Source organism: Pan paniscus, chromosome 1 (assembly GCF_029289425.2).
Source record: "Pan paniscus chromosome 1, NHGRI_mPanPan1-v2.0_pri, whole genome shotgun sequence".
NCBI lineage: Eukaryota > Metazoa > Chordata > Mammalia > Primates > Hominidae > Pan > Pan paniscus.
In genome coordinates, this window is record NC_073249.2 from 12,104,374 (window position 1) to 12,132,254 (window position 27,881).

The 27,881-nt window shown below is 43.2% G+C and overlaps 1 protein-coding gene across 1 annotated transcript in view; it reads right to left on the bottom strand.

Annotated features, from left to right (window-relative positions):
- Nucleotides 1–11,685, bottom strand: part of RYR2 (ryanodine receptor 2) — a 788,503-nt gene extending 776,818 nt beyond the window's left edge. Inside the window, exon 1 of the mRNA XM_034949586.3 lies at nt 11,490–11,685. Within this exon, the coding sequence (XP_034805477.1) occupies nt 11,490–11,537 (48 nt within the window). The 5' untranslated portion in view covers nt 11,538–11,685. The remainder of the gene's footprint in view (nt 1–11,489) is intronic.
- Between the last annotated feature and the right edge of the window lie 16,196 nt (nt 11,686–27,881).

A 27,881-nucleotide genomic window follows, 5' to 3' on the forward strand; every position in this document is an offset into this window, starting at 1 on the left:
CAGGAATCAAATGAATTGCAGCTATCCTGTCTGAGCGGAATAATGGGGGCCAATATACTTGTCCTTTCATGTTCCTTCACTATAAAGGGGTTAGACCCTGATCCCTGAAGATCCTTTTCAGTCTGAGAATTCTGTGACTGGAAATGCTGCCTCCTCCACCAAGCCTTAGATAATGGTACTCCTGGGACACGGATCCCTCCCTCCTCAACATCCTTTCCTCTGACGGTTTTCTGATTGTTATGTCCACTGTGTAGTAGAATATTTGCATTTTCCTTATTCCCTATCCCACCCATAGAGACAGAATAAGCTCTTTAAAGGCAGGACAAGCTTGGATATAAGTCCAGCAAGAAGCATGGCACGTAGCAGGCAGTCCACGAACATTTCAGAATGATGGAGAAGAGACCAGGCGCTGGCGCAGGAAGAGGTGAAATCACAATTGTCTCTTGTCCTTCACCAGTTTCCGTATCCTCTTTGGTGTGAGTAGGACTGACTCAAGTCGGGCTGACTTTGCAGGCTTCTGTGTGATGCAATTCTTCATGATGGGAGCAGGACATTTAGATTTAATAATGACACCCCCATCTTCAGGAGGTGATGGCCCCTTCCCTGTCACAAAGGGAATGGCAGTGAAGCTGAAGTTTTTACGCTTCTCTGACAGCCATCAATCAAAAACGTTTCATCTCGGCTTTTCATTTGTCTGAAGAAGAAATGTTCTCCTGACGTTTCATCGAACCTACAAGCCAGGACATGTAAGCTGATCATGACTCCCAGCTGTGGGCATTGGCCTTGGAAACATGTCATGACAGACATGTCCAAGACCAAAGGGGACTAACGGGATAGTCTAAAAAATAAGAAGAGATGGGTTGGGCGCGGTGGCTCACACCTGTAATCCCAGCACCTTGGGAGGCTGAGGTGGGCGGATCATGAGGTCAAGAGATCGAGACCATCCTGGCCAACATGGTGAAACCCCATCTCTACTAAAAATACAAAAATTAGCTTGGCATGGTGGTGGGCACCTGTAATCCCAGCTACTCAGGAGGCTGAGGCAGGAGAATCACTTGAAGCTGGGAGGCAGAGGTTGCAGTAAGCCAAGATCACACCACTGCACTCCAGCCTGGCAACAGAGTGAGACTCTGTCTAAAAATAAATAAATAAATGAAATAAAACAAGAAAAGAGGCAAAGGGCATCAGGGATTGGATCCTGTGTATGCAATGCGTGCGTGCGTGTGTTTCTGTCACATTTTTCAAGTGCCTTAATCATCCTTCAATATGTTGTTCTTCCCTAAAAGGAGAGAAAAAAAAAACCCTGTTCTTGCCTACAGGCTCATAACTGTGACATGCTCCTGAAGTACGGTTCTTGAAAATATTGTCCTTAAAAAAACAAGCACTTTGAAACATATTTTCATCCCTTAGCCCACTCCCCCAAATGTCAACTGTTTCAAAAATAAAATGAATCAAAATTTCCTGAAATGCTACAAAAGAGATTTTGGAGCACTTTTAGAGATCAAGGCGGCATTTCATTGAAACTTTAATTCCTGCCTTACATGTTGTTCTATAGTCTGGATTCTGCCTTTCATGTTTTTTTCATATTTTATAATGAAATAGAATCTCTGCTTTTACCACCATTTACTTCACCATTGGCCATTTACTCCATGAGTTTTGGAGCCCAATATCATGACCACATCCATCATCTCTTCACCTTTTGGACCCTCCGAATTTTACAGAGGACACAATCCCCATAGAACCATAAGCTTACTGTTCCCAGGTTGATGCATATAAGGTTTCACTGTTTGAGCATCTGAACTCTACGGGAACTATGGCTTCCACCTTCATGGTATCTCTTAGGCACCTGGTATAATGCTACAGATAAAAGAGGTATCCCGTTCACACATACTGCATTAAGGTACCCTAGTAAACTGCATACAATTACCCTACTCTGTATTTATTATGTAAAATACTATCTCATGGAATCAGTTCGATGCAATTCCACAAACATTAAACACAGGGCCTATGATGTGGCAGACAGCCTGCAAGGCTCTGGTAGTGTAAGAAATTCACATTTGATATTATAAAGTAACTTCCTGAAGGTAGAAGCAGGGCACCAAGTTTCCCTCTCATTTTAAAATATGTCCATCTCCAGCAGAAAGGGCCCCTGTATGGCAAGATTAAGTGAGAGTTCTAGAGCCAGCCTGCCCAGGTCTGAAACTGTCGCTCCACTGCCTGTGTCTGCAAACACTGGGCTCACTTCACTTCTTTGCAGGTAGCTACCTCTGAGGGATTTTCTAGGGATTTCATGAGAAAATACACATGCAATGCTTAGAACAGACCTGCCAGACAATTACATATCAATGCACCTACAAGAAATAAAGTTGCCAACAGCAGTAGGTAGGCCACGGCGTAAAAAAGCTCTGATCTCCTGACTAGAAATGGTTACTCCTCAGGCTGATGCTGTATTTAAGATCAGAGGAACTCCTCTCAGCCTGTGGGACTATTCAAATGTGCCTTAAGAATGCCCTGTACAACCTCAAAAAGACATGTGGACACCATTGTTCCTGAATGCTGAGATGGTACAGGTTTGTTGCTGGTCCTGCCACTATCAAAATAGCATCTCTCACAAGTAACTCACTCATGAGCCCCGAGGAGAGAAGAGGAGAGAAGAGGAGAGGAGAGGGGAAGGGAGGGGAAGGGAGGGGAAGGGAGGGGAAGGGAGGGGAGGGGGAGAGATAGAGACAGAGAGAGAGAGAGAGAAGGGGAGGAGAGGGTAGGGAAGGGGAGGGGAAGGGGAGGGAAAGGGGAGGGAAAGGGGAGGAAGGGGGGGAGGGGGGAGAGAAAGGGAAAGGGAGGGAAGGGAAAAGGAGGGAAGGGGGAAGGGAGGGGAGGGAAAGGGAAAGACAAAGGGAAAGGAACCATAAAAATAAAAACCCCAAAGCACTGGAAGAAATAACAGAGACCAACAGACAATTCACTGCTACACATGGACTAATTTAACTGAATTCTACACCACAGTCAAAATTGGTGAAAAAAAATATGGTGGAATATCTTTCATTCATTTGTGCACACGTGTGTGCGTGTGTGTGAGACCGAACTTTCCTCATGTAAAGTTTCTTTGATTATGAAATAAATATAAACTCTAGCAAAAGCTAGAAGAATTTAAATCATAATTGCTTTTATTTTGAAAACCAGAAACCTGCTGTGGAAAAGAAGAGAATACAACTTCTAGTGGCTATCACCTCAGTGTGCTGTTCGGCTTCATTTTAACAATATCCCAATTGACTCAAGACTAAGGATATCATTTTTCCTGTAAGCTTTCTTTTTCTTTTCTTGATCTTCTCAAAATGTATCATTTCAGTTTATATCTTTGGTTATGCATTAAATATGAGTGAAATTCATGGGTTCCCATGTACATTATGAATCAAATTCTAAACTCAAGAGGAAAGAGAAACAATTAAAACTTCATTAGAAGCAGAATAAATGTGCAAAAACTCTTAAAATACCAAAAATGTTAAAGGAAAAAAAGTGCTTGCCATAGTAGAAAAACAAATTGGCCACATTGAATTGTTCCTTCCTTCATGGTGATGAGATGTGTGGGCCTGTGCCTCTCCCTCAGTGACCACATGCGGGTTTCCCCTGCACGCTAAGAACCACGTGTCCCAGGGAGCAAATGTGTCCTCGTTCCCACCTCAGCCCTTCCCAGACTCAGGAAGGCCCTGCCAGCCTCTGAGTTCCTATACACTTTCTCCTGTTCCACTCGCTTTCTTCTGCATCTATCTTGGCTCCACAGCTAGATTTCAGGTTTTCTTCCAGTAAATTGGCAGATACTCATCATCGGTTGGTGTGTGTTAAGTACCTGCACCCAGCCATCCAGGGGAGGTCTCCCTGGGTTCACGTGTCAGTGGCTCCTCTCTCTCTGTTCCCTACTTGGGTAACGAACATGAAAGCAATTACGTGTAGGTCCTCTGAACACTCCGTCACTAACAGGGAATGCCTTGGACTTCCATTTCATTGCAGCAACACCGCTACAGAACTTTTGCAATAGAAACCAGGAAATATACCTTCCACATGGGCTTTGAGGCTGACTGTAACATTCTGGGAAACCCCAGAAACATGGGCCACTTCTTCACCAGCCAGGGAGAAGGTAACTATGGAAGCCAGAGAAGTACTTCACGGCTGGGACAATAGAGAGGATTTGCAAACAAGCTCACTAGGAGTTCAGTTACTAAATGGATCCGAACCTAAGTAGTCCCTAAGAGGGCTACTGACATGAGAGAATTCTTCTCCTAGCTCCTTCTAAATGCCTGTCTGCAAGCTTCTCTTATTGTTAACATCTCCTCTTCCCTGAAAGAAAACCACCCATCATCAAGAATCCTGGCTCAAAGCTTGTTGTCAGCTTTCAGGGCCTGTAATCCACCAGGATGAGGATTTCCAGGGACCCCAGGATCATTCAAAGCTTTTCTTTCCAGTCCCAGGGTGAGATTTTGTTATGCTCATCCTGCGGAATGGTTTGAGTCTGGTTGACCCTAAGACTACGAACATGACAATGGAAATTACCGCAAGTCCCTCTGAGAAAACAACCTCCCCATTTTACCTCTCTCAAACAAATCTCTATCTGACCCCACCAGCCCCAAGGTCACACAACCATTTGTTGGCAGGGTCCTCATCCCAATGTTCTTCCCGTGATTAATAAAGAGGAAAGTAAGGGGATGAAACTGATCCACTGGACACTCTAACAGTGCCCCTGGAAGTCACCTCACCCCCTGACAGCTGCTCATTTGAAATACAGCTTCTGACTCTAAACCAGTATTTCTTTTGGGCAGCCCTAATCACTCAGACTCAATTAATCCTTAATTTATTCTCTTACTCTCCTTTGTTCATTTGGTCTACTGACTGTAACTTCCCTCTCTCTAATTGCCTTCTCCGGGTGTCCCCTCCCACTGGACCTGGGAGCCACTGCGGCCTCCCAAAGCAGCAATCATCACCTGGCCTCTCTCACCCTACACACCTCCTGTGTCCTCATCTCAGAATTTCACCCACCAACCCTCCTACTCTTCTGCTTCTAGAAGAGATCTTACCTCTATTCTTCCACCCCCACTATCTTTGCCTACTTCCTTCATAGCAGGTTCCTTCTTTCTGCATTTGGACGCATTCAAGTGATGTTCACATTAAACTGGTGGGCAGGAGGATCCTTTCTCTTGTCCCGATCTTCTCCTTGCCACAAGATTTCTCTCAAGTCTGTCCTTGTAGTTAACAGTGCACCAAGCATCATGAGAAACCAATGCCCAACACGGTCCCAACTCACCCACAGAGCATCAGGGTCAGAGCATTCTCTGACCATTGCTTGAGTTTCCCAATCAGTTCCATACATTTTATTAATTATTAGTGATAAATGGTCAGAGAAAGGTAAAATTGGAATTGGTTAGAGTGATCCAAGAAAACTCTGCGTAGGATGAAAAGCGTAAACAAGGTATCAAGGGGCAGATCATAAAAGGCCAAGTGGAGAAATTAGACAGGATATGCAAGGATGTGAGCTGAGGCTGGGAGATGGACACGAGGGTTTCAGGAGGACTAAAATGGCAGGAGGATTCTAGGTGGGTTGCCGATTTGTTGCAGGAGGAAGGATGACGAAGGTTGAAATGAGTACTGGGATCAGAACAAGAAGCTAACGGAGTATGAAACACATCGAAATCTGAGTTGGATTGCAAAGAGAAACACGATGGGCTATGATGACAAATTAGATGCAGAAGAGAAGAAAGAGAACGAGACAAATGCATTGAGCCATTCCCATGAGCCAGGCACTGTTGTTCTAAGTCCGTAAAGCTAGGTGCTGGTGGATTCCAGCCTCAGACTCAGGTCTTCTGAAGGTTAGGATCACACTGGAGCCACAGCCACAAACGGCAGTGCCACTGATCAGCAGAGACACTAGGAAGGAAAGTCGCTTAGGGAACCGAACAGGCAATGATGTCAAGCTGGTGTTTCTGGGGTCCGAGAGGCAAGAGGGAAGTCTAAACAGAGGCTTGAAGTGAAGGCCCAGGGCTGTCGAACCTATGGTGGGTTTCTCCTACAAAAAAGAGTCGCTTTGGGAACATTCCTTTCATCTCTCTGGCTCTCAGAGCTGGATGAAGTCATTGTTAAGTCTTTTCAAACTCTGTTATTCAAGAGATCCCAGATTTTGTGACATAGATAAGCTCATGAAGGCAGAAGAGCCAGAACAGGAAATAGGATAGAATCTTTTGGGATAACCACACACTTGGAGTAAAAGGAATGAAAAGCACCTGGAAAAAGCATGATCAGAAATGTAAAAAATTACCCAGAAGGTACCATGTCCCCAAAGTCAAAAGAGTAGCTTCAAAAAGGAAAGTCAGGGTAGTAGAGCTTGAGAAGGAATCTAAGGGAATAGGGACAGAGAGGGACATTTAGACGTGGCAAGGAGGGAGTTACTGGCAACATCCTGGAAAGTAGATTGAAGAAGGAAGAGAAGCTAGATAATTACATGGAGAGGGGTACAAGCAGTGGGAGAAGACCACTTCTGCAGGAGGGGAGCAACCAAATAAGGTATCCGGGTCAAAGACAGACATTTTAAGATGGGAGAAATTAACAGGCTTCAAGATAAACCAGAAGGAGTAAGTGGATAGGGAGGCCAAAAAAAAAAAAAAAAAAAGGATAGAAAGGATGGATTCCAATCTTGGCTTCCAGGACCAAGATTCAGGCCATGTGAGGGACTGTAATATTAGAAAAGACAAAAGAAACCTCCTTTTCACTGGCTGGAAGGACAAGAGGACAGATTTGGAGACAGAACTCTATGAAGGTCAAGTTAAGGATAAAATGGAAAAGTGGGTTTAAATCTACTCTATAAAGAATGATGTGCTGGTAAACCTCCTTTCTGGAAATTCTTCACAGATTTTCATATACTCTGCATTACTAAATGCCACTAACTTGGAGTGTGACACTGGGCCAAGTCATTTGGCTCTCTGAGCTTTTGTTTCCTTATCTGCAATATCAGAGAGGCATGGGTTGGACAGGGTAATGTTTTCTAAAGGCCTCTTCCTACCCTAATGTTTTGGAGTTTGTTTATGCATTTTTCCTTCTGATTGCTCCATGCCATCCTCTATATCTATTCTTTGCAATTACAGCTGCAAACCACTTCCCTACTTATTTGGAATACTTCCTTAACATGCTATGCATACAGACGGTGTTCAACAAATGTTTTCTGAATTAATCTAATTCCCACAATGTCAGAGTTTCAGGAAAAATGTGTGCTTCATCACCTCTCCCTCTCTCCCGAAAGCTATCTAAAGAAGCACAGTCACCCAGTGCTGCTGGAGTCCTTTCTTGGGTAATTCAGCCATGATAAAAACACTTATCTGAAGCCAAAGTACAAATACAATTGAATGTCAAATAAATTAGTGCCCTAAGCGTTTTAGATCTTGCCCTTCCTGCCAATGTGTACATGCTAATTTCTAAGTTAAAATAAAATAAGTCTGATGATGTAAGCCTGGGTGGGCTTTCCATCAGTTCCTTGGGAAAATACCATAGTGCATATCTATCTAAAACTCCCCATAGCTTCATTATGAAGGGAGCAAAAAGTGCGAATTTCCACTGCTCATTCCATCTTTTCATTTGTACTCTGTGACATTCCTACAGCTGAGAAAACTGACTTGGTATTCTTTTGCTATAAACCTAAAACATACTTGAACAGCAGATAAAGAAGCCTTTCTCTCCTGGAAAGAACACTATTAGCCTAAGATTTGAATTTTAGTCCTCGTTCTGCACTGCTGAGTACTGACTTCATACCATTAACCTTCCTGGACCTCTACAAACTAGGGCTAAGTATTCCCATCCAACCTACTATGCAGTGTTGTACACCGGCATCTATACTGCATAATTGTCACTATTTGTCGATGAGTATATTTAAAGATGCTTCTTGTCATTGTGGAACAAGATGTATGAACACTGAGAAGAAATCTATAATGAAATACTTCATTCTGCAAAGGAAGACAGGAGGAAGACCATAAGCATTCCTATCAGGATCATTCTTACAGCCAGGACTAAGCTTTAAGTCTCAATCTATGGGTAAATACAAAACTACATGACACAGTACACCACAAGGGTAACTCAACTGTACTTAGACAAATGAAAGAAAGAAAAAGTACTCAAAAAAAAAAAAAAAAACTTGACCAAGGTCATTTTATACCATGGTTTTCCTAAAGTCAGAGGAATATCTTCTATAACATTCCGTATGATTGTTGGAAAAAAAAGAAAAGAGGACCATAACGAAAAAGATGCGTGTTTTTAAATGCCAAATGACAGTTTGTTGCTACATTGGTAAGTTAATAAAATCTTTAAAATAAAACACACATTCCAAATCATGGATATGTTTGGATATGACAGTGAATGAATCCATTACAAGCTGACAGCTTATTTTATGATAGGATTTTTCTCTCATAAAATAAGTGTCCCAGCATATCCAGAGTTTACACAAACATATTTTCAATCTCTCTCAAAGATAAACAGACCCAAGTGGGCAGGTTTCCAGCAGATGGGGGAGCCACTGAATCAATGATCATTCATCTACATAACTATTTGGAAGGAATGTGAGCCAACTCGACAAGCAGCAGCAAATGGAACAGAGATGCCAGAGAGACGGGTACAAGCTAAACAGTGACAAACCCCTTTGCAAATGAGGAATTAATTTACAGCAGCATACATAACTCACAGATACAGCCCATTAAAGATTTCACCTCTACTTCCCTTAACAGTGATCTCACGCCTCTTCTAAAAAAAGAAAAGCAAAAAAGCTTTCTGTGGACAGTGGTCAAAAAGATGCCTCAATGTGCTGGGGTGCTGAATACAAATCCAATAGACAATGACCTGCTCAAGATAATAATCCAGATGTTCTAATCAGAACATATGAAATGTCCCATCAAATTCACAATTATGGTGTCTTAATGACTGTTTTTCTTTTTCTATGCAAAACAGCTTCATCCATCACTATCAAGAATTCTTCCATCTACAACTGTTTTATCAAGATGTACAGATTCCTAATACTCCTTGGGCTATTTGCTTTAAAAAAAAAAAGAAGAAGAAGAAGAAGAGGAAGAAATAACTCATATTGACAAGCTTGCACATGACAGAGAAATAAATGCCCTCAGAAAAAAAAGAAGCGACTTCAATGTGGGAACTATACTACAGTCTCCCCATTATTCACCCCATCAGCATTTCTGAACCACCAACATTCTCAGGTTAAGAGAAAAAAAAGGGGGGTGGGGGAGGGAAGGATGGACGGTAATGGGTGGAGAAGCCGGTAAAGGATTTGAGAATTTCCATATGAAAATTGGAAAATTGTGAGGAAAGGCATGTTTTCCTTTTAGATGTTAATGCTATACCAAAAAAAAAAAAAAAATCCCCCTGCTCCACTGTGTCACCTCCTTCAAGGTCATTTATCTTCAGCACAACAACCTACGGATGTTTTATTAAAAGAAAAATCCCAGCCTGGGACTGCCAGATCTCTACCCAGGACCCACTTATCAAAGGTGCTGCTCTAGCTGACAGGCAGCTGCTGAGTGGCACAGAGTTAACATTACTTTATATGTGCAGAACCTCATCAGCCAGCACGTTCCCTCGGTCCCCATTAAGCATTCTGATAACACCACCTCCATGAGCTCGGCTTAACAGTTAAGCCCGCAGGAAGCCCTTGAGTGCATGAAGCCTACCAAAATGTCCCAGCTAATTTTAACCCCGCAGAGTTTGATACGAATTGATTGAAAAATTATACAGCAACCGTATTTGTCCACCTGAATAAAACAGTCCTTAGTTTTGAGAAAAATCTAATGTGGTGTTAATTACTTAAAAAAAAAAACCCCTTATAGTCTATTTTCTATGAAAAAGACAACTGTATTACTAGCAGCTTTATACACCGTGACCAAGGTATTAGTGAAGAGGCTCTTCCAAGCCCGGTCTTGGGCCAACAGTACTTCAAAAAGCATATGCAATGGTGCATAACCTGCAGCTATTAGACTGGATTACTATTAGGTTGCCATCTGATGTGGACCCTGGATTTTTATCCTTCCCAAAGAGCTTTCTCCCAGTCCGTTTAATGCACAAAAGAGAAAGAGACAGTCGTTTACAACGTTCCTTTGCAAATTCGCTGTTTTCATATGTTTAGTACCCAAATACATCAAGACTATTTTCACACCTAAAAGTTAATATTCCAAAATTCCACCGTCTCTACGATTTTCTGTGATTATAGGTAACCGTAACCGGGAAGTGGTTTTGTTTGTTTGTTTGTTTGTTTGTTTTGTTTTGTTTTTGTACTGCTGAGGAAAGAAGTACCAGCAGAAGCTGCAGTTCTAGGTTGGGGAAGTCTGGGGAATCCTGCAAGGGAACATCCTTCGGGAAGGAGGACAGAAGTGGAGAAGGAACGACTGAAAGGATGCTAACTAGGTTATTCTTAGCAGGAAGTTAGGGCATTTTCTTTTCTGGAGAGGCTCTCCAGTCCCAGCTTGGAGGTGTGCAATGCCTCAGCCTGGGAAGTATCTGCAGTGTTCGAACAAATGAGAGAAAGGAAGGAGCAGTGCCAAGAGGTACTTAAGGAGAAAGAATTGTATTAGTGTGGAGCCAACCTTTCCCTGCCTGCCACCCAGTGTGGGGCAGCCACCCTGCCCTTACACTTACACACACACACTTTGCTTCACTTGGCATGCAGTAAGCCAGCATTTAGAGAACGACACGTTCACGATGTTCTCCCCAACACCACCCGCGCGCGCGCACACACGCAAACACACGCTCGCTTCCCATGCCTTCCACGCTTTGCGAGCGGTCACAGCACCACCACGGATGGCACCAGCCCCGGGAACCGCGGGGACCACGGAGGCGACTCCTCCTCCGCTTTCGCAGCACCTTGACTTGGGGGAAACCTCCGCGCAGCGTCCTGCACCATCACCCCCGCCCCCGGTCAGCTGCGCCGCACGCTACACGGAGTAAGCGAACCAACGTCTTCGCTCCGTGACAACGCGCGGGTCCAGCCCGAAAGCCCAAGAAACCTCCCGGCGGCGGTATTCCCAGAAACAGCCCGAGTTCCCGCCGCTCCCCGCGCCCCCACGGGCCACCCTGCTGTGCACCCTGCCCCCGGCCGCCCGGGAGGTCCCAGCCGTGCCACCAGGCAGGCCGGACCGGCCGTCCCCTCCTCCCCCGGTTCCCGCAGCTCCGACGCTCCTGTCCCCGGTGCCCCGGGTCCGAGCCCGGGCGCCTGCCGCCGGCTAGCCGCGCTCCATCCTCTAGCTTTCCACACTCGCGCACAGACACGCGCCCTTGCCTTCCCTCGCCCCAACACGCACACCTGCACACACTTGGTGATGCCCGCTCCTCCCGCATCCTCAGGGGGCACCCCTCGCCCCGCCCGCGAGTCCCCGCTGCCCGCTGTCACTCTGCCCGGACCCCGCTAGTGGATGCCCTGACGCCCCCTTCCCCTGACAGCACACGCGACGCACGGCGCTTACAGTTCGCAGGAACTGGATCTCGTCTTCGCCCTCGCCCCCATCGGCCATGGTTCCGCGCCTCCTCGCCGGGGCCGGCTCCCGAGCCCCGCGGAGCTCGGCGGCGGCGGCGGCCCCTGGCGCTGCCTTCTGCTTCTGCTGCCGGGAGCCGGGGGCTGGAGGGGGCCGCGCTGCCGGGTGCCGAGCGCCGGGCGGTCCCCGCCTGCAGAGCGGAGGAGGAGGCGCGGACGCTCGGGCGCGGGTGGTCGAGGCGCGGGGCCTCCCTGCTCCGCACTGTGCGGGAGGAGGGCGGCCCGGGCCCGGAGGACGCGGGGAAGCAGCCCCGCAGCCCAGCCGCGCTCGCTGCCTGCAGCCAGCGGTCCGCTCGGCCCCGGCTCCTCCGAGCAAGTGCGCGGAGCCAGCTGAGCCGGGGTTAGTGCAGCGGTGGGGGTGGGGTGTGGGGGCGGGCGGGGAGGAGCTCGGCGGCTCCCCGCTGCTGCAGGTAATCCGCAGCCCGCTCCTCCGGGCCGCCAAACCCGAGGCCCAGCGCCACTTACTGGCTGCGCTGGGAATCGGGGCCGGAGCGCACCCGGCGAGCGCACAGCCTCCTACCTGCGCCCCGCTGGGGTCCCTGGGCTCATTCCCCTGCCCCTTCCGAGCTTAAAACCGCCGGCACGACGCCTCTTCCTCCTGGACTGGGCTAGGGCACTAACTTCCACGGCACTTCGGATCGCACGGAAGAATGATATCTTTCACCTGGGCGCACGGGGTGGCTAATCTCCAAGTAGAGATTACCCAACACCTGGTATTTTAAACGTGGATTACCTCTATTCATGATCAAATGGGAATTCTTCAAGATCTAGTTTTAGTGTACCATGCTTTTCGCAGATAATCGATGCAAAGTGCACGGTTTTGGTGCACAGAACTTTAACATTCAACAAATATATAGTGAGCGCCTATGCCAGACAATGTGGTACAAGACAGACCCAGAAGTGTGTAGTCTGTATTCGAAGTGCAAGCCTTAATTCAACAAGGAATTGCGGTAAAGTATGGGATACTATCTATAAGTCTGAACCACTGGATGGGTCTAAAGTCAGACTGTGCTACCCATTATCCTTGCTGAGAGAAGAAATTCAAGCATTCCACCGCAGATAGTAATATCTTGCTCTCGCAATCCTCCATGCAATAGTCTACCAAATGCCTGCTTAACAAACGGCTATGACTAAGAAAATACAGGGTCTGAGACAATTTGGACAAGAAAGCAATTTGTCTCTTGTTCCTAGTCCACAGCGCTTTCATTTATCATACTTAAAATAAGTATGTGCAAAGTAAAGTTTTCAAATGTCAGTACTACAGAGATGCAGACATTGTAAAACAAGGATTTTTGCGTCCGTTTACCTACATCTTACATTCTGCGGCATCATTATTAAAATCGACCACTGAGTTCTATGCAGTTTATATTTTATTTTTAGCATTCATTAACTTTGTACTTACTGGGGTAGGTTTTGTAAATTTCCAGGAGAATGACAATATGTGTATAAATACTCGCTGTCCGTGGTAGAACTAGTAATGTTCTGCCCTATCTCATGGAAGTATACCAGTCACCTTACCTAAAAACTTGACCTATCCCTGTAGCCATGACGACTAACCAACTCTTAAACCATTATTATTTATGTGAATGTTTACTCTTATGAGTCTCTAAAGGAACAACCAGTGAGCTCCCAAAAAGTCGGGTAAGAGTCCTCCATGAGCAATGACTATATTCTGAAATTGGCTCCTGATTTAATGTTAAATGATTTGATCTTCCAAATTTAGAACGTATCAAATTGACGTTTTAAACTATTTTATTCAGAACTATGCAGAGACAGGTTTCTTAATTACTCCATTCTACCCAGATGGTAGGTAAAATAATATAAAAACGCTTACCATGTCTTCATTTTGGCATTTTAACTAGGCTGTAAACTGTTCTAGCAAGAGTTATGGTTATTATTTCTTTAGTTCTCTCAATGTAAGTGGAATAATGCTAAATGGCCTAGACACTCGATGTTTCTTATTCACCCCATACAGTCTTCAACAGCAGGTAGACATAGAGCAGAGACTATTTATAAAACACACCGTGTATGTGGACTTTAAAACACAAAAATACAAAACTATGAGGTTTATAGATCTCTAGTCTGTTCTAAAAGTATAAAAATATGTTTGAGAATGATATACAACATTTATTTTTAAAAAGAAAACCAAAGCAAATATAACAAGTGTTTTAATACTGGTGATGGGCATATTGGTGGAATATTATTTTTGATACTCTGATATTCTGTTATATTTCATAATTATATAACGAAATAATTTTTACAAGAAAGCAACTTCAATGAAAGCTATGGAAACTTTTTACTTATAGCTTTTTAAAAAAAAATTTAACCCTTTTGGAGGATTTAGTTATAATTCCCTAGTTTCTTCTTCTGGTGGACAATTGTAGTAAGAATTCCAGTGCAGAGATCATAGGATACTAACTAACCTCAATTTTAAGTGTACTTGAGAAAAAATACATAAAATTTGGATACAGCTTAAAGTTTATGTTTACTGTATTTAATTCTTATTGTAGACTCAGACTAAAAGAAATTAACAATTAGACCTTTTTCTAGGCACAAAACTATAGTTCCTTAAATAGAAAAAATTATTTACCATTTTCTTTAGAAAATAGTATTTGATATCTATATATTTTGTAATTTTTATTAAAATATTTATTGGCTGGGCATAATGGCTCACACTTGTTATCCCAGTGCTTTGAGAGGCCAAAACAGGAGGATTGCTTGATGCCAGGAGTTCAAAACGAGCCTGGGCAATGGAGACCTCATCTCTACCAAAAAAAAAAAAAAAAAAAATTTAATTAGCTAGGCATGGTGGCACAAACCTGTAGTTCTAGCTACTGGGAGGCTGAGGTAGGAGGATTGCTTGAGCCCAGGAGTTTGAGGCTGCAGTGAGCTATGATCAAGCCACTACCCTAGTAACAGAGCAAGACCTGATCTCAAAAAAAAAAAATTTCTCTTTTTCTAAATTCATGTTATGTATAATAGTTTATTTTGCTTTTTATTATCTTAATATTGCTTTATTATAATATAATCTTTATATTCAATAGATAACACTACATTTTAAATCTTTATTAATCATAAAATTATTAATAAAAAGTTTAGAGGATGACATTTCTATGTTTCTTAGTCCAAATTTGGGAAGTATTCTTCTTTATGACTAATTTTATATTCTGCAAGAGAGGGAAAAATTATATTTTTGCTTTTTTAATTGAGAGTTTTTCTGCAGTCATCTAATTAAGAATGGGCCATCGTAGCCCACTTATTCACTTGGCAGGATGCTAGACAGCCTTAAAGAAGAAAAAAATTAGGACAAATGTAAGCTTTTTCATTTTGACTTACAATTTACTAAGCTCCCCAATGATGTACATGAGCTTAAAAAATTAACTTCTTCCTCAAGGTTTCTACGGAAACTCAGCAAAATACTCAATGTTATCATTTTAATTCAGCTCCTTTCAATTAAGATTACATACATTAAAGGCTTTATTACTGACTTGAAAGCCTCTGGAATTGTCATCGAATCATTATAAAATTAGGATTAGAGAGCCTCTAACGTCCTGAGATTTAGCCCATTTCTTGTTAACTCAGATTTCCTGTTTCAAAATCTCTAAGGAACATTTCATACCTATCTTCTTATCCCACTTCAGAACTCAACAGACCAACATTTTATAAAATTTCCATTTTATTTACATCCTTATTGCATGTGTTCTAAAATACTATAATTCTTATGAGCACCTGTCCTAGAAATAAATCCCTGGGGAATTCACCACAAGCCAGTCCTCAGGTCACATGGCCTGAATCTCTGCATTAATGCAAGATGGCCAGAAATTACATTACGAATGATGACGATGGTGATGAAACCTCATTTATTGAGCATTTACTATGCTCCGAGCACTTGCATTTTATTTTTTCTTTTCGTCTTCGCAGCAATATCATTTTTGAAAAACAGGAAAGAAGGCTTAAAGAAGTTAAGTAGCTTGGCCAAGAGTATGCAGCTGCTGAGTTTTGACACAGGGGTCCAAGGACTTATACTCCTCCCCTACCTCCATCCCAAAGCGGAAAGCACAAAAAGGAGTCTAGACTAGCGTGAACTATAAAAGGCTCTGGCAGCCCCGGGAGATCTGTCCCTGGTTTCAGGCCAGAGCAGGTCCTGCTAGCTCTTGGAATGCCAAGTAAGTTCTGGAAAGAGACAGGGATTACTATGTGTTCAGAAATAATATCCAATTTGTGCCTTTCTCCGCAGTTTGGATTCTTAGGGGAAATCAGTTTTTCAAGACTTGAAGGTTATTCACCACTATCGTATTAGTTCCTTTCCAAATTATGAAGCCCCAAACTACAATTAGTATTCTGATTTCCAGGGTCAGGACTGAACTACATGCAGATAGAAAAAGTACACATGATCTACCTCTTGGCATCAGAGGAGCCCTGGACATCACAGAGAAGGGTGACCCCACCTGACGAAAAGTTTGCTTATTGCTGTAGTCCCCTCTTATCCACAGCTTTGCTTTCTGCAGTTCCAGTTACTCAAAGTTCCAAAATATAAAATGGAAAATTCTAGAAATAAACAATTCCTACATTTTTAATTGTGTGCCAGTTTGAGTAGCGTGATGAAACCTTGTACCATCTCACTCTGTCCCATTCGGGACATGAATCATCCCTTTGTCCAGCGCATCCACTCTTCTGTACTCCCCACCGTTAGCCAGTAGCTGTTTCAATAATCAAATCGACTATCCTGGTATCATGGTGCCTGTGTTCACGTATCCCTTATTTTACTTCATAATGACTCCAAAGTGCATGAGTAGTGATGCTGGCATATTGTTATTATTGTTCTATTTTATTACTAGTTATCATCGTTCATCTCTTACTGTGCCTCTTATAAACTAAACTTAAACCTAGGTTTGTATGTATAGGGGAAAAACACAGCATACATAGGGTTCAGTCCTATCCATGGTTTTGAGCGTCCCCTGGGGTCTTGGAATGTATCCCCTACACATCAGGAGGTATGGGTTCCTAAGGAAATGTGGGTTCCCCAGCCGCATTTCCAACTCAAATTGCCTAGTGGCTTCCCAAGTAGGTCATTCTGACTGTCATGTGTCCCTGAAGGCAGATCTTCCTCCTGATTTGCCTATTTCTGTTGTACTACAGCTCGAATCCAAACTCTGATCACCATTTTTGATTCCTCTCTCACCTTCCCCACTGAACGTCAGTGTCTTTTTATAAGTAAAAGACATTTTCCTGATTCTTGTCTTTATATCCCAGAGTATTTCACTAACATCATCACTAATCTTCCTGTTTCTTATGCTTTTCCAGTGCAAATCATCTTCCTGACTCCCACCAGCACCACCCCCTATAATAATGTTTTTCATCTGGTCACTTCCTTGCCCAATAAGAACTAGAACCATTGCAAGGTGGCCCCCAGATGCCTCCAGGTTATGTTCAAACCCCTCATCTTGGCTTTGGAGACTCCCCACGATATAGCCTTAAACATACCTTTTCAATATTCCTTTCCTAGTATTCCCGTTTTGCCTCCCAAGCAGACTACTGTTCTGCAGATTAAAAAGCTACTCAGCCGTGCCTCTTCTTTTGCTATTTCTTTAGCCATCCAGGGCCACAAAATCCTGCTGAAATCCACTCCATGCTTCAAGGACTAGTTCAAAGCCCCCTTCTGGGCTTTGATTACTCTGGCCAGAGATTGTATCTCCCTCCTGTGAACCACAGCCCTTGATCCTGTATTGCCCAGGCCTGTAGGTGTATGTTTAAGGGTAATGTCCCTCAAATGCAATAACTACTGCATAGAGGCAGAGAAAATGTGTCTACTTTTTTATTATACTTCTTCTTTTCTTTATGGGTAATAATTAAGAATCCTTTCTGTCAATGGTCATGAACTGCTTGTTTACCATTTTGTAGATGGCTTTCTACTTTCACTTTCCTTTTAAGAAAATTCCATTTTGAAACACCTTTCTTCTTTTCATCCCTTCCTCTATGTGGAGTTCATTCTTTAACTGCAAGGTGCTAACCATTTTGCTGTGTTCAGTAACACAAAAGTAACCTCCAAACGTTTGTGTCTGTAGAGTTTGTCCCAGCATGAGACCCATCTCTAATGTCTTCCAGGTATTCACAGAACAACAGGACATGAGCAGGTTCTTTGAACCCTGTATTCGTTCATTCATTCGACAAACGTTTATTGCGTGTGTCCCAGGCTTTGTCCTAGCAAATAAAGCACTGGCCCTATCTTCATGGGGCTTTTATTCTAGGGGAGGAGCTAGATACCAACAAGTAAATGTATATGTCAGGTGCATTGAGTGCTATCAAAAAATACAAAGCAGAAGCCAGGAGGAGTAGCTCGGGCGTGTAGCCCCAGCTACTTGGGAGGCAGAGGTGGAGGTGGTAGGATTGCGTGAGTTCAAGTCCAGCCTGGGCAACATAGTAAGACCCTGTCAAGAAAGAAAAGAAAAGAAAAGAGAGAGAAAGAGAGAGAGAAGGAAGGAAGGAAAGAGGGAAGGAAGGAAGGAAGGAAGGAAGGAAGGAAGGAAGGAAGAAGGAAGGAGCAAGCAGGATAAAGGTAACAGAGGGGCCAGTTCTGTAGAGAAAATGGTCAGGGAAGACATCCCTGATGAAGTCACATGGCAACAGTAGCTTGAATCAAGCCAGGGAATGAGCCTTGTGGCTATCTAAGGGAAGAGCACTCCACGCAGAGGGATTGGTATGTGCGAAGGCTTGGAGTTGAGAGTGTACGTGGCATGTGTGAACGATTACGAGGAGGGCAGGGCAGTGCAGTGGTGCACTATGGGCAGAGCGAAGGAGGGAGCAGGAGGGTGCTGGATGATGAGGTCAGGGAGACAGCAAACACAATACATACCCTGCCCATTCCGAATGGGAACATTCATTGCTTTTTTTCAGGAAAAAGAGTTTAGTGTGCTCAGTCTGGTTTAAACTAGGCCACCTGGCTACCCATTTTAACACCTAACCTGAATCTCCATGCTCTCTATACATCTCTAATTCCTGGATACTAGAAATCTACCATCTGAGTAGAAATTCTCCTTACCTGTTGAAGTTTGCTAAGAGGTCCAACTTGGTGGATTATATTTATTTATTGCAATATTAAGACACCCTACATTTTACCAGCCTTGTTATTGACTTGAGAGATGGCTTAAACAAATGGACTCATGTTCACCTGCTCCCAGGAATCAGGACAAGGTAGTGGCCATAAGGATGGGCTTTCAAGCCAGACTCAGTCCTCATCCCTTCTTTGCCACTCACTAGCAAGTTACTTAACTGTCTAAACCTCTGTTTTTCTGTGTATATGATGAGGATAATAAGAGTACCTCATAAGATTGCTGTTGATATTAAATGAGATAATGAATATAACTTGCAGAATGTAATGCCTAGAATATGGACACACTCACTAAAATGTACATGCATGTATGTGCATGTATTTATGTAGTTGTTTGTGGCTCCTGTTAAATAAAGAACTGAAATTATTTATATTATCAGAAATAAAATCAATCAGATGGTATGTTCAGTGCAACAACTTTAAAAATATAGATTTTTCTAATTTTTCCATCATTATTATTCTTATCAATATTAAAAGAGTTATTTGATTAGTTCTCATCTAGTACACAAACACACTCACTTTCTCATAAATATTCCACTACCTTTTAGAATTTTTTTAGTTACAAGTAATAGAACCCCCCCCAAAATATAAACAGGGGCTTAAACAACAGAGGAGATCATTTCTCTCATGTAACTTTAAGTCTAAAACTAGGCAGTCCAAAACTGTTACCATGGCTCCATGATGTCATCAGTGTGCCAACCTCCTGTCTTTCAGTCCATCATCCTTAGTTCATGGAGTCAAGTCTCACTGTTGCAAAATGGCTGCTGCTGCTGCAGCCATTGGATTCAAATTTCAGATGGGAGCAAGGCGTGTATGGTGGGGCAAAGGGAGCATGTCATATGGAGAATCCACCAGTTGAACAGCTTTCCTGGAAATTCCACCAGTAATTTTCACTTCTATCTCATTGGCCAGAATTTAGTCACCTATCTTTATAAGAGAGGCAATGGAAATATAGGTTTTAGCTGGCTGCATTGCCACCCTCAACAAAATTAGGGCTCTCTTGGCAAGAAAAAAAAAAAAGGAAGGTGAACATTGAATAGGCAACCAGCAGATTTGGCCTCAACTTTCTTATAATTGTCTTTTCATATGACACATGTACATAATATGTTATGATTTTATGGTTAAGAGGATAATCTCACAAACTGTGGAGAATCCCTTAAGAAAGAGATACGTTTTGTGTCATCAAATGAGGTTTCATGTTCATAATCTCCAAATGGAAATACTTTAGGTATTCCTCAAACATCTAAAAAATTTAATTACATAATTTACTAAAATAGCCTCTTCTGTTTTCATGTTCCAGTTTAATCAAATGTTCCTGTCGGAGTGTGAGGCTGCAGTGAGCTATGATCATGCCACTGTGCTCTGGCCTGGGCAACAGAGCAAGAACCTATCTCTAAAAAAACTTCCTAACACACACGTTTGATGTCTTTTGTATATAATATATTGGAGTGGGATTTAGGGGGTTTTTTGTGTTTTGGGGTTTTTTACTAACAGATCCTACCATATCCTAGCTTCGACTTGATTTAACTATATTCGTCTGGGGTAGAGGTGGCACAGGAGAAAAGAGGAGGTTACATACAGAGCTAAGACTGTGATGCTTTTGGAAGGTTATAAAACCCAGGAGAATGTTGACACCAACTTCTACAGTTCTTAGTTGGATTTAAACCAAGTAACGGTGTATGATACGAACAGAATTATCTTTTTGAATTTGTCATTGGATGTCATGATCACAGTGAAATTTCTAAAGATGAAGGACTAAGGAATGTGAATTAGAGAAAAGGAGCTCTAAACCTCAAGATTGACATGATCTTTCAGCCTCTATGCTGTGATATTTGGCAGAATTCTGTGCTTACACTTCAGGTGGCAGGTGTACTGAGCCACCAATGGGTGCTTGCTTCAGCCATGAAGGTTGAGGTTGCCCAAACCAACATCCTCTCCTTAATATATGCTGTGCACTAATGAGAGCTGAAGGCAGATGTGCAGGGCGGACCTACCCTAAAGCCCCACTCAGAGGGTTTTCAACTGATGCTCTTGAGCCAATCCACTCATTCATTCAGCATTATTTCTGCCTGGTTCTGTGCTCGCTTCCTGGAGTGCAGAGTGAACAAGGCAGTGCCTGCTTCCTGGAGCTTATAGTGTGCACAGTGCAGACAGGTGAGTGCTGTGACAGGTACATAAGATGGGGTGGTGAGGGGACAGGCTGGTGAAGGCCGTAAGGGAAATGCTCCTTGGAGCAAGTGACTTGTAAGCTGAATGGTAAGAAGGCACCATTCAGATCTGAGGCGGGATAGGCCAGGAAGACCAGCGGCCCTCATGATTAAAGGGAGTAAGAAGGACCAAGGCCGAGGGAGAGAGCTCAGAGATGAACCCAAGAAGCAAAGAAATGGTGGCACCATCCCAGGAATCTGCACTTGATCTGAGATGGGCCAAGGCATTACATAAAATCTCATCACTGATTTATTTTTCAGTTTTATATCGTACTTAGGGGAATCAGGAATTTAGCAGACATTCTGAATTCCCTGAAGTCTCATCTTGCCTCAGTTGTGAAATCTCAGGGTCTATGGAAATATTTTTCCTGGGCTACACTAGTGGGTTATCTGGATTGGCAGTTGTCAACCTTTTCTTACTGTAGTTGATTAATGATTCATTTGCTTAAATAAATAAATAAGCACACATTTTTGAGCACCTATTATGTACCAGGCACTGAGCTAGGTGCTAAAAATACAAATGTAACAGGATGGCACTTTCTCTTCACAGCCTCAGCTAAGGCACCAAAAGGTCAAAAACAATAAAACAGGTAGCAAAGGCTCCCACGTTCTAAAGAGAATATTAGGACACCTATGTGGGGTTTGCAGAGAGGGTGCTGGAAACTGATTTTGAGGCTTACAGTAGAGGTAGAAGTGGCTGAGAGAGATGATTTCTTTGGAGAAAGTTGGAGCGCTGTCTTTATCCCTAACCCCACCCACCCCATCTCAGGGAGGAGACGCAGGGGGCACAAGAGGTGCATCCCCCACTCGCCTCAAGCCAGGAAGACAGGCTGCAAGGAGACTACACAGAAAGCTTGATATGGGTCCCCTGGAGATTTCTATCTGACTCATGCCTGAGAAATGCAAATAGTAAGTGGCTCTTTTGGGGGACCATACACAACCACAGCAGGAGCTAGCTGCCAGCCACAGACTGCAGATGGAAGTATTTCCCTTAGACCGGTTATGGCATGCAACCTAGGACCGTCTTAAAGGCGCCTACCCAAGAAAGCTTCCTGCCAGGGGCTGGATAACCTCAGCACAAAGAGACTGAATGGAGGTGTGCTGAAGATGCAGAAGCCGGGGCTGGGGAGAGGTGAGGTGCGGGAGGCATCAGCACTTGTAGGGAGCTGAAGAGGAGAGGGTGGGTCCTCTGAGCAACCCCTGAAAACATCACTCAGAGAAAGAATCACCTTCAAAGATCTTCCCAATGCTGGTAACTTAAGACCATTCCTGCTATGCTGTCAGCCTCACTCTCAGTGGCCGCCTCCAGCTCTGGAAGGTGAAAGCAGCCTGGTTGGGGTGCGAGCAGGAGCGGCTCAAACGAGGGAAATTAAAGGGAAGCTGACCTCATAGTCCATCCTTCAGTCTTAGGCTCCTCAGCCAGATGCTCCCAGTCTCTGGAAGGAGACACACTTTCTATTTGAAGCTTAAAGTCATGGTTGTGAAACTGGACTGAACATTCCAGCATGGAGCCAAGACTTTGCTCGTGACTAAAAGTGACAGGAATGTCCTCCTGGCAAAAAAACAAGCCTCTAAATGGTTGTAAAGGGACAGCGAGAGAACAGAATACAGTTGCTTTCAGCATCCCTGTTGAACTCTGGTCTTTCAGTGTAACGATTGCACAAAGGTGCGTAACACACACAAGGTTTGCCTTCAGGAACCACACAAAGTCTGACTGAAAAAAGGTTCAAAGCGATGACAGCACAGCATGCTAAAAAGTAGGGCTGCAGTTGCAGGAACTCTGGGGAAAGAAGAAGGCTTCAACCCTTTGTTGATGTTGAGGTAGGGTTGCCAGGTAAAAGACAGGACACCCAGATACATTCAAATTTCAGATAAGCCTCCAATAATTTCTTAGTGTAAGTATGTCCCTTGCAATACTTTTGTTTGTTCCTCTGGTAAGGCTTTGCTCAACGCACAGAGGGCCCTGGAAACCCCTTTGTTGATCTGACCTCTCCTCCTTGTTGCTCTTTTTCTTCCTGGACCTTGAGTTCTACCGATACGCCTGGCCACCCATGGGTGACTGGCGTACCCTCCATCATCTACTGGGTTTTATTTTTAATTTAATTTTTTCTTTTTTGAGACTGAGCCTTGTTCCGTTGTCCCCACCCTGGAGTACAGTGACGCCATCTCAGCTCACTGCAACTTAAACCCGGGTTCAAGCAATTCTCATGCCTCAGCCTCCCGAGTAGCTGGGATTACAGGTGCCCGCCACTATGCCTGGCTAATTTTTGTATTTTCCCTAGAGACTGGGTTTCGCCATGTTGACCAGGCTGGTCTTGAATTCCTGACCTCAAGTGATCCACCCACCTCGGCCTCCCAAAGTGCTGGGATTACAGGGGTGAACCACTGCCCCCCACCCATCTACTGTTTTTTATAACTGCCTCCAGAGAAATTGTGAGAATCCAAATAAGATCATCCAAATATCACCACTAGGCTGTGACTTCTGGTTTATCTCCAGCGTCCACCTCTCCCCCTAAGCTCTACAATTATATCCAACTATCTACGCAGCCCCTCCATGGGAATGCACAGCAGACAGCTCAAATAGGACGTTTCCCAGACAGAGCCCCCATCTCCCAAATCTCTTCCCCAAACCTCTTGTTCTTCAGTCTTCCCCGTCTCAGTGGATGGTGCCTCATTATCAAGCCAAAGACATAGGAATCATCTTTGGATTAACTGTCTTCCCTCACTCCCCACGTCTAATCCATCAGCAAGTCCTACTTCTAAATATATCTCAAATCTGGATGCTTCTAATTATGTCATTGCCAGTGCCCTAGTCCAAGGCCCCCTACCCTCTGCTCTGCTTCCAAAGCCTCTCTCTCCTGCCTCTGCCGGGTCTAGTCCCCCTATACCTCTTCTCTTTGTCCTTGAGTAGAATCCATGCCCTCAATCACACACCTACAGGGACCTGCTTCTCTGTTCTTTCCCACCCCTCTCATTATCCCATACCCGCCCCCTTTATTCAATGCACTTTAACCGCACTGGCCAAGGCCACCCACTAAGCCCTCCTCTGTGGAGCACTCTCCCTGGGAAGGTCACATGACTGGTGCCTTGTCACTATTTGGATGCTGGCTGAAACATCCTGTCCAAGAGGCCTCCCTGACCACCATCTCTTTTGTTTGTTTGTTTGTTTGTTTGTTTCTGAGACAGAGTTTCACTCTTGTCACCCAGGCTGGAGTGCAATGGCGCAATCTTGGCTCACTGCAACCTCCACCTCCGGGGTTCAAGCGATTCTCCTGACTCAGCCTTCTAAGTAGCTGGGATTACAGGTGCACTCCACCGTGCCCAGCTAATTTTTTGTATTTTTAGTAGAGATGGGGTTTCACCATGTTGGTCGTGCTGGTCTCAAACTCCTATCCTTAGGTGATCCACCCACCTCAGCCTCCCAAAGTGCTAGGATTACAAGCATGAGCCACCGCATCCAGACTCCTGACCACCATTTCTAAGGTATCAGCCTTCACTCATCACTTTCCCCCTCATTACCTTGCCTTATTTCCTTCTAAATTGGTCATCACTACCCAAAACTGTCTCATGTATTTGCTTGCTGAGCAGAAATCAAAATCCTTGGCAAAGTGAAGATAGTCTATTACCTCTCCTTCAATCCAGCTGACTGCTCATTTTGTCAGAAGAGGAAGTTATAGTCTGACAGGATTTGTTCTTTACAAGGCCATCCTGTTTGCTACCGTTCTTATGAAAATATTAATCAAATAGTTACACAATTATTTTCTTCCAGTCTCTTTCCTGATAGACAGGTTAGGCTTATCGGTCCAGAGACTTCTAGATTATTCTTTCTCTAAATATGTAACTTATTATTTTGATTAATATCCAAAATTCTCCTGCACGAAATCTCCAAAATGAGACCAATGCCTGCTCAGTACTTAAAAAGGTAAATAACTGAAATTTGTCAATACATATGACTCGGATTTTTCCTCTCCATTGTTTCTTTATATTCAATTTGTACCTTCAAAATAAAACCACACAGTGATACTCCATATCAGTATAAATAGACAGTAGAGTGTGTTTCAAGTCTCTATCCTGTAGTGTCATTTCGAATCAGATTTCTATGTCCATCTAATAAGAAAAAATACTTACTTTTATTAATATATCTCATTACTGAACCATTTAGTCTTTTTCAATTTTTCTTTATAGAGTTTGCTTTAATTCTCTCATTTTATCTACTAATTTTCATTATTCATGTTTCTCCTAGTAAACTACCCCACATTCAACTTTATTTTTATTTATTTATTTTTTTTTTTTGAGAGATTGGGTCTCACTCTTTCACCTAGGCTAGAGTGCAGTGGCACAATCACAGCTCACTATAATCTCAAACTCCCAGACACAAACGATCCTCCCACCTCAGCCTCCCAAGTAGCTCGAACTACAGGTGCCCGCCAACATTCTCAGCTAATGTTTTTTTTAAACTTTTTTTGCAGAGACGGCAGTTTCACTATGTTGCCCAGGCTGGTCTCGAACTTCTGGACTCAAGCAGTCCTCTCACCTGTGCCTCTCAAAATGCTGAGATTACACATGTGAACCACCATGCTGGGCCCCCACTTTCATTCCTGTAACATTCCCATTTATATTCCATGTCCTAGAAAGTGTTTTTACTTAGTCAATTAGTTTCCATTGAACATTTTTCTATTTTTCCGTATATGGACATCACTGTTTTGTTCTTAAGAAAGTGTGTGTGGAAATGTTCAGTCCTCCTGCTCTAGCTTCGTTTTTCATTTCTTTTTCAATTTCTGTGAATTCAATTTGCATACCCTTAAAATACATTTTAATTATTTGCTCATCAACCTTAATCTGTTCAGCATATCTTCCAATTAAAAAAAAAATCTTCCTTATTTCCATTCATTGAAAGGCAACTAATAGTAATAATAACAAAAAGCCTATTATTTAGGAAACCATACACATGCTAGGTCGCTTCCTGGTCCCAGAACCAATCTGAGCCCACAGCAAGAAGCATTCTGCAGCTCTGGTCACAGAATCTGGAGGAAACACCCAGTTGCTAAAGTTCCAGGTCACCTGAGCACTGTTCTGACCCCCTTATCTCTTTCTAGACTGAGATAGTGCCTTCTGTTTCTTGTCAGACTCCATCCCAGGCCCAGGAATTCTGCTCCTGAACTGCAAGCTGGCTGGGTAGTTTGTTTGTTTGTAAAAAGAAATGAAAGAAAAAAGAAGGAAGGAAGAAAAGAGGGAGTGAAAGCGAGAGAGTGAGCAAGTGCGCACAAGCAAGCAGGCAGTAAATACTACTTCCATCCCAGATAAACTGGCAGTCCACAACAATAAAAGGTGGAATCACAGATGTCTTCGTGTGTTTAGGCTGCTACAACAAAATGTCATAGACTAGGTAGCTTATGAACAACACATATTTATTTCTTGCAATTCTAGGAGCTAGAAAGTCCAAGATCATGGCACTGGCAGATTCTGTGTCCGGTAAGAGCTTGCCTTCTGATTCACAGGCCAAATCCATTTCTAATCTTGCTTCCTAATCACTTCCCAAAGTTCCCGCCTCCTAATCCCATCAGCCTGGGGGGTTAGGATTTCAATGTATAAATCTTGAGGGGACACAAATATTCATACCATAGCAACAGCTGCCTGGAAATACACAGATCAGGGGTCCAGAGGGGGAGCGCGAGGCACCATCATTTCTGTCCTAGGAAATCATGACTAACTCATCTTTTTAAGTTTTTTTGAGGGGAAAAAAGACACATGGACAGGATTGAATCTGTGCATGTGATTTATTTAAAGGGTCTTTATCAAAGGGCCTTTTATCTGGTTCTAGGACAGCAAATCTATTTAGATATAGGAAATAGAGGGAGAAAAAAAATAAAAACCATGGGTCCCCAAGGACTTGGTACCAGACCTACTTTATTTAAACATATCCATGATTTGGAATCCAGAATAAACAGTATCACAAATTTGACCCATGACATTAAGATTTTCTAAGTAGTGAAATTCCAGGTCCTGAAAACTCAGTAAAGATTTCCCAAGCCAAAATGTGCTAGAAAAGAAGGTCCATGAATTTCAAAGTGAGTGAAGGTATTCAAATCCACAAGGAAGATGTTAGGCTCTGAGACACAGTTCACTGCCAGAAGTAGAACACCTTATGTGTCCCCAACGCCAAAGGGTATAACATTAGGCTGGGCATCCTTAGTAATGAACAAACATAAATAAAAAAATAGACTCCAACTCCACACACAAACTGTGGGTGTCTATGCTTGGAATACTGTATGCAACTTTGCTCAATCACTGTCAAAAAATACACAGTGAAACTGAAGAGAGCACAGAATGAGGAAATTAAAATAATCAACTGTGATAACAGACTAAAAGTACTTTTAAAAACATTTTAATCTGGGAAGATAAGTTAGGTTGGCATTGAAGCTGAAAAAAATCTTGAAAGGTATAAACAGACTATGAATGCCTCTCAAGGACTCCTTTGAAATAAGAGGTCTTTTAAGATGAATAAATGTTATAACACTCTCATTTCTTGTCTGCCAAGCACGACAGGATACAGAATCTTTAGCAAAGGTGAAGACAAGCTGGTGTGTAAGATTCAATTTGCACAATTCTATGATATTGATCCTGGGTATATCACTAGCTGCTACACCAATTTGTTGGGAAATAGGGAAGTAGCAGAAACTAAAACAGTAAGTAAGTACCCTAGGAAAGACCACATATCCGTTCATCCCTTCATTCAGCTATACTTACTGTTTATTATACACCTGATGCTATGCTAGACAATAATGAACATGTCCCTCTCTTATGTAATATGCCTTCTACCTAGGAGCTGGAGTGAGCAGTGGTAAAATTGCCGTCTTACAGTTTTTACCACTATGCACTCATTTAGGTTAATTAGTTCCTCTGATATGTAAATTACACAAAAGTGAAAATTAGTTAATAATGGAACAATTTCTTGAGAACTTTTCATGAAAGAAGCATGGCAGTAGATGCTGAAAACATCATGACATCT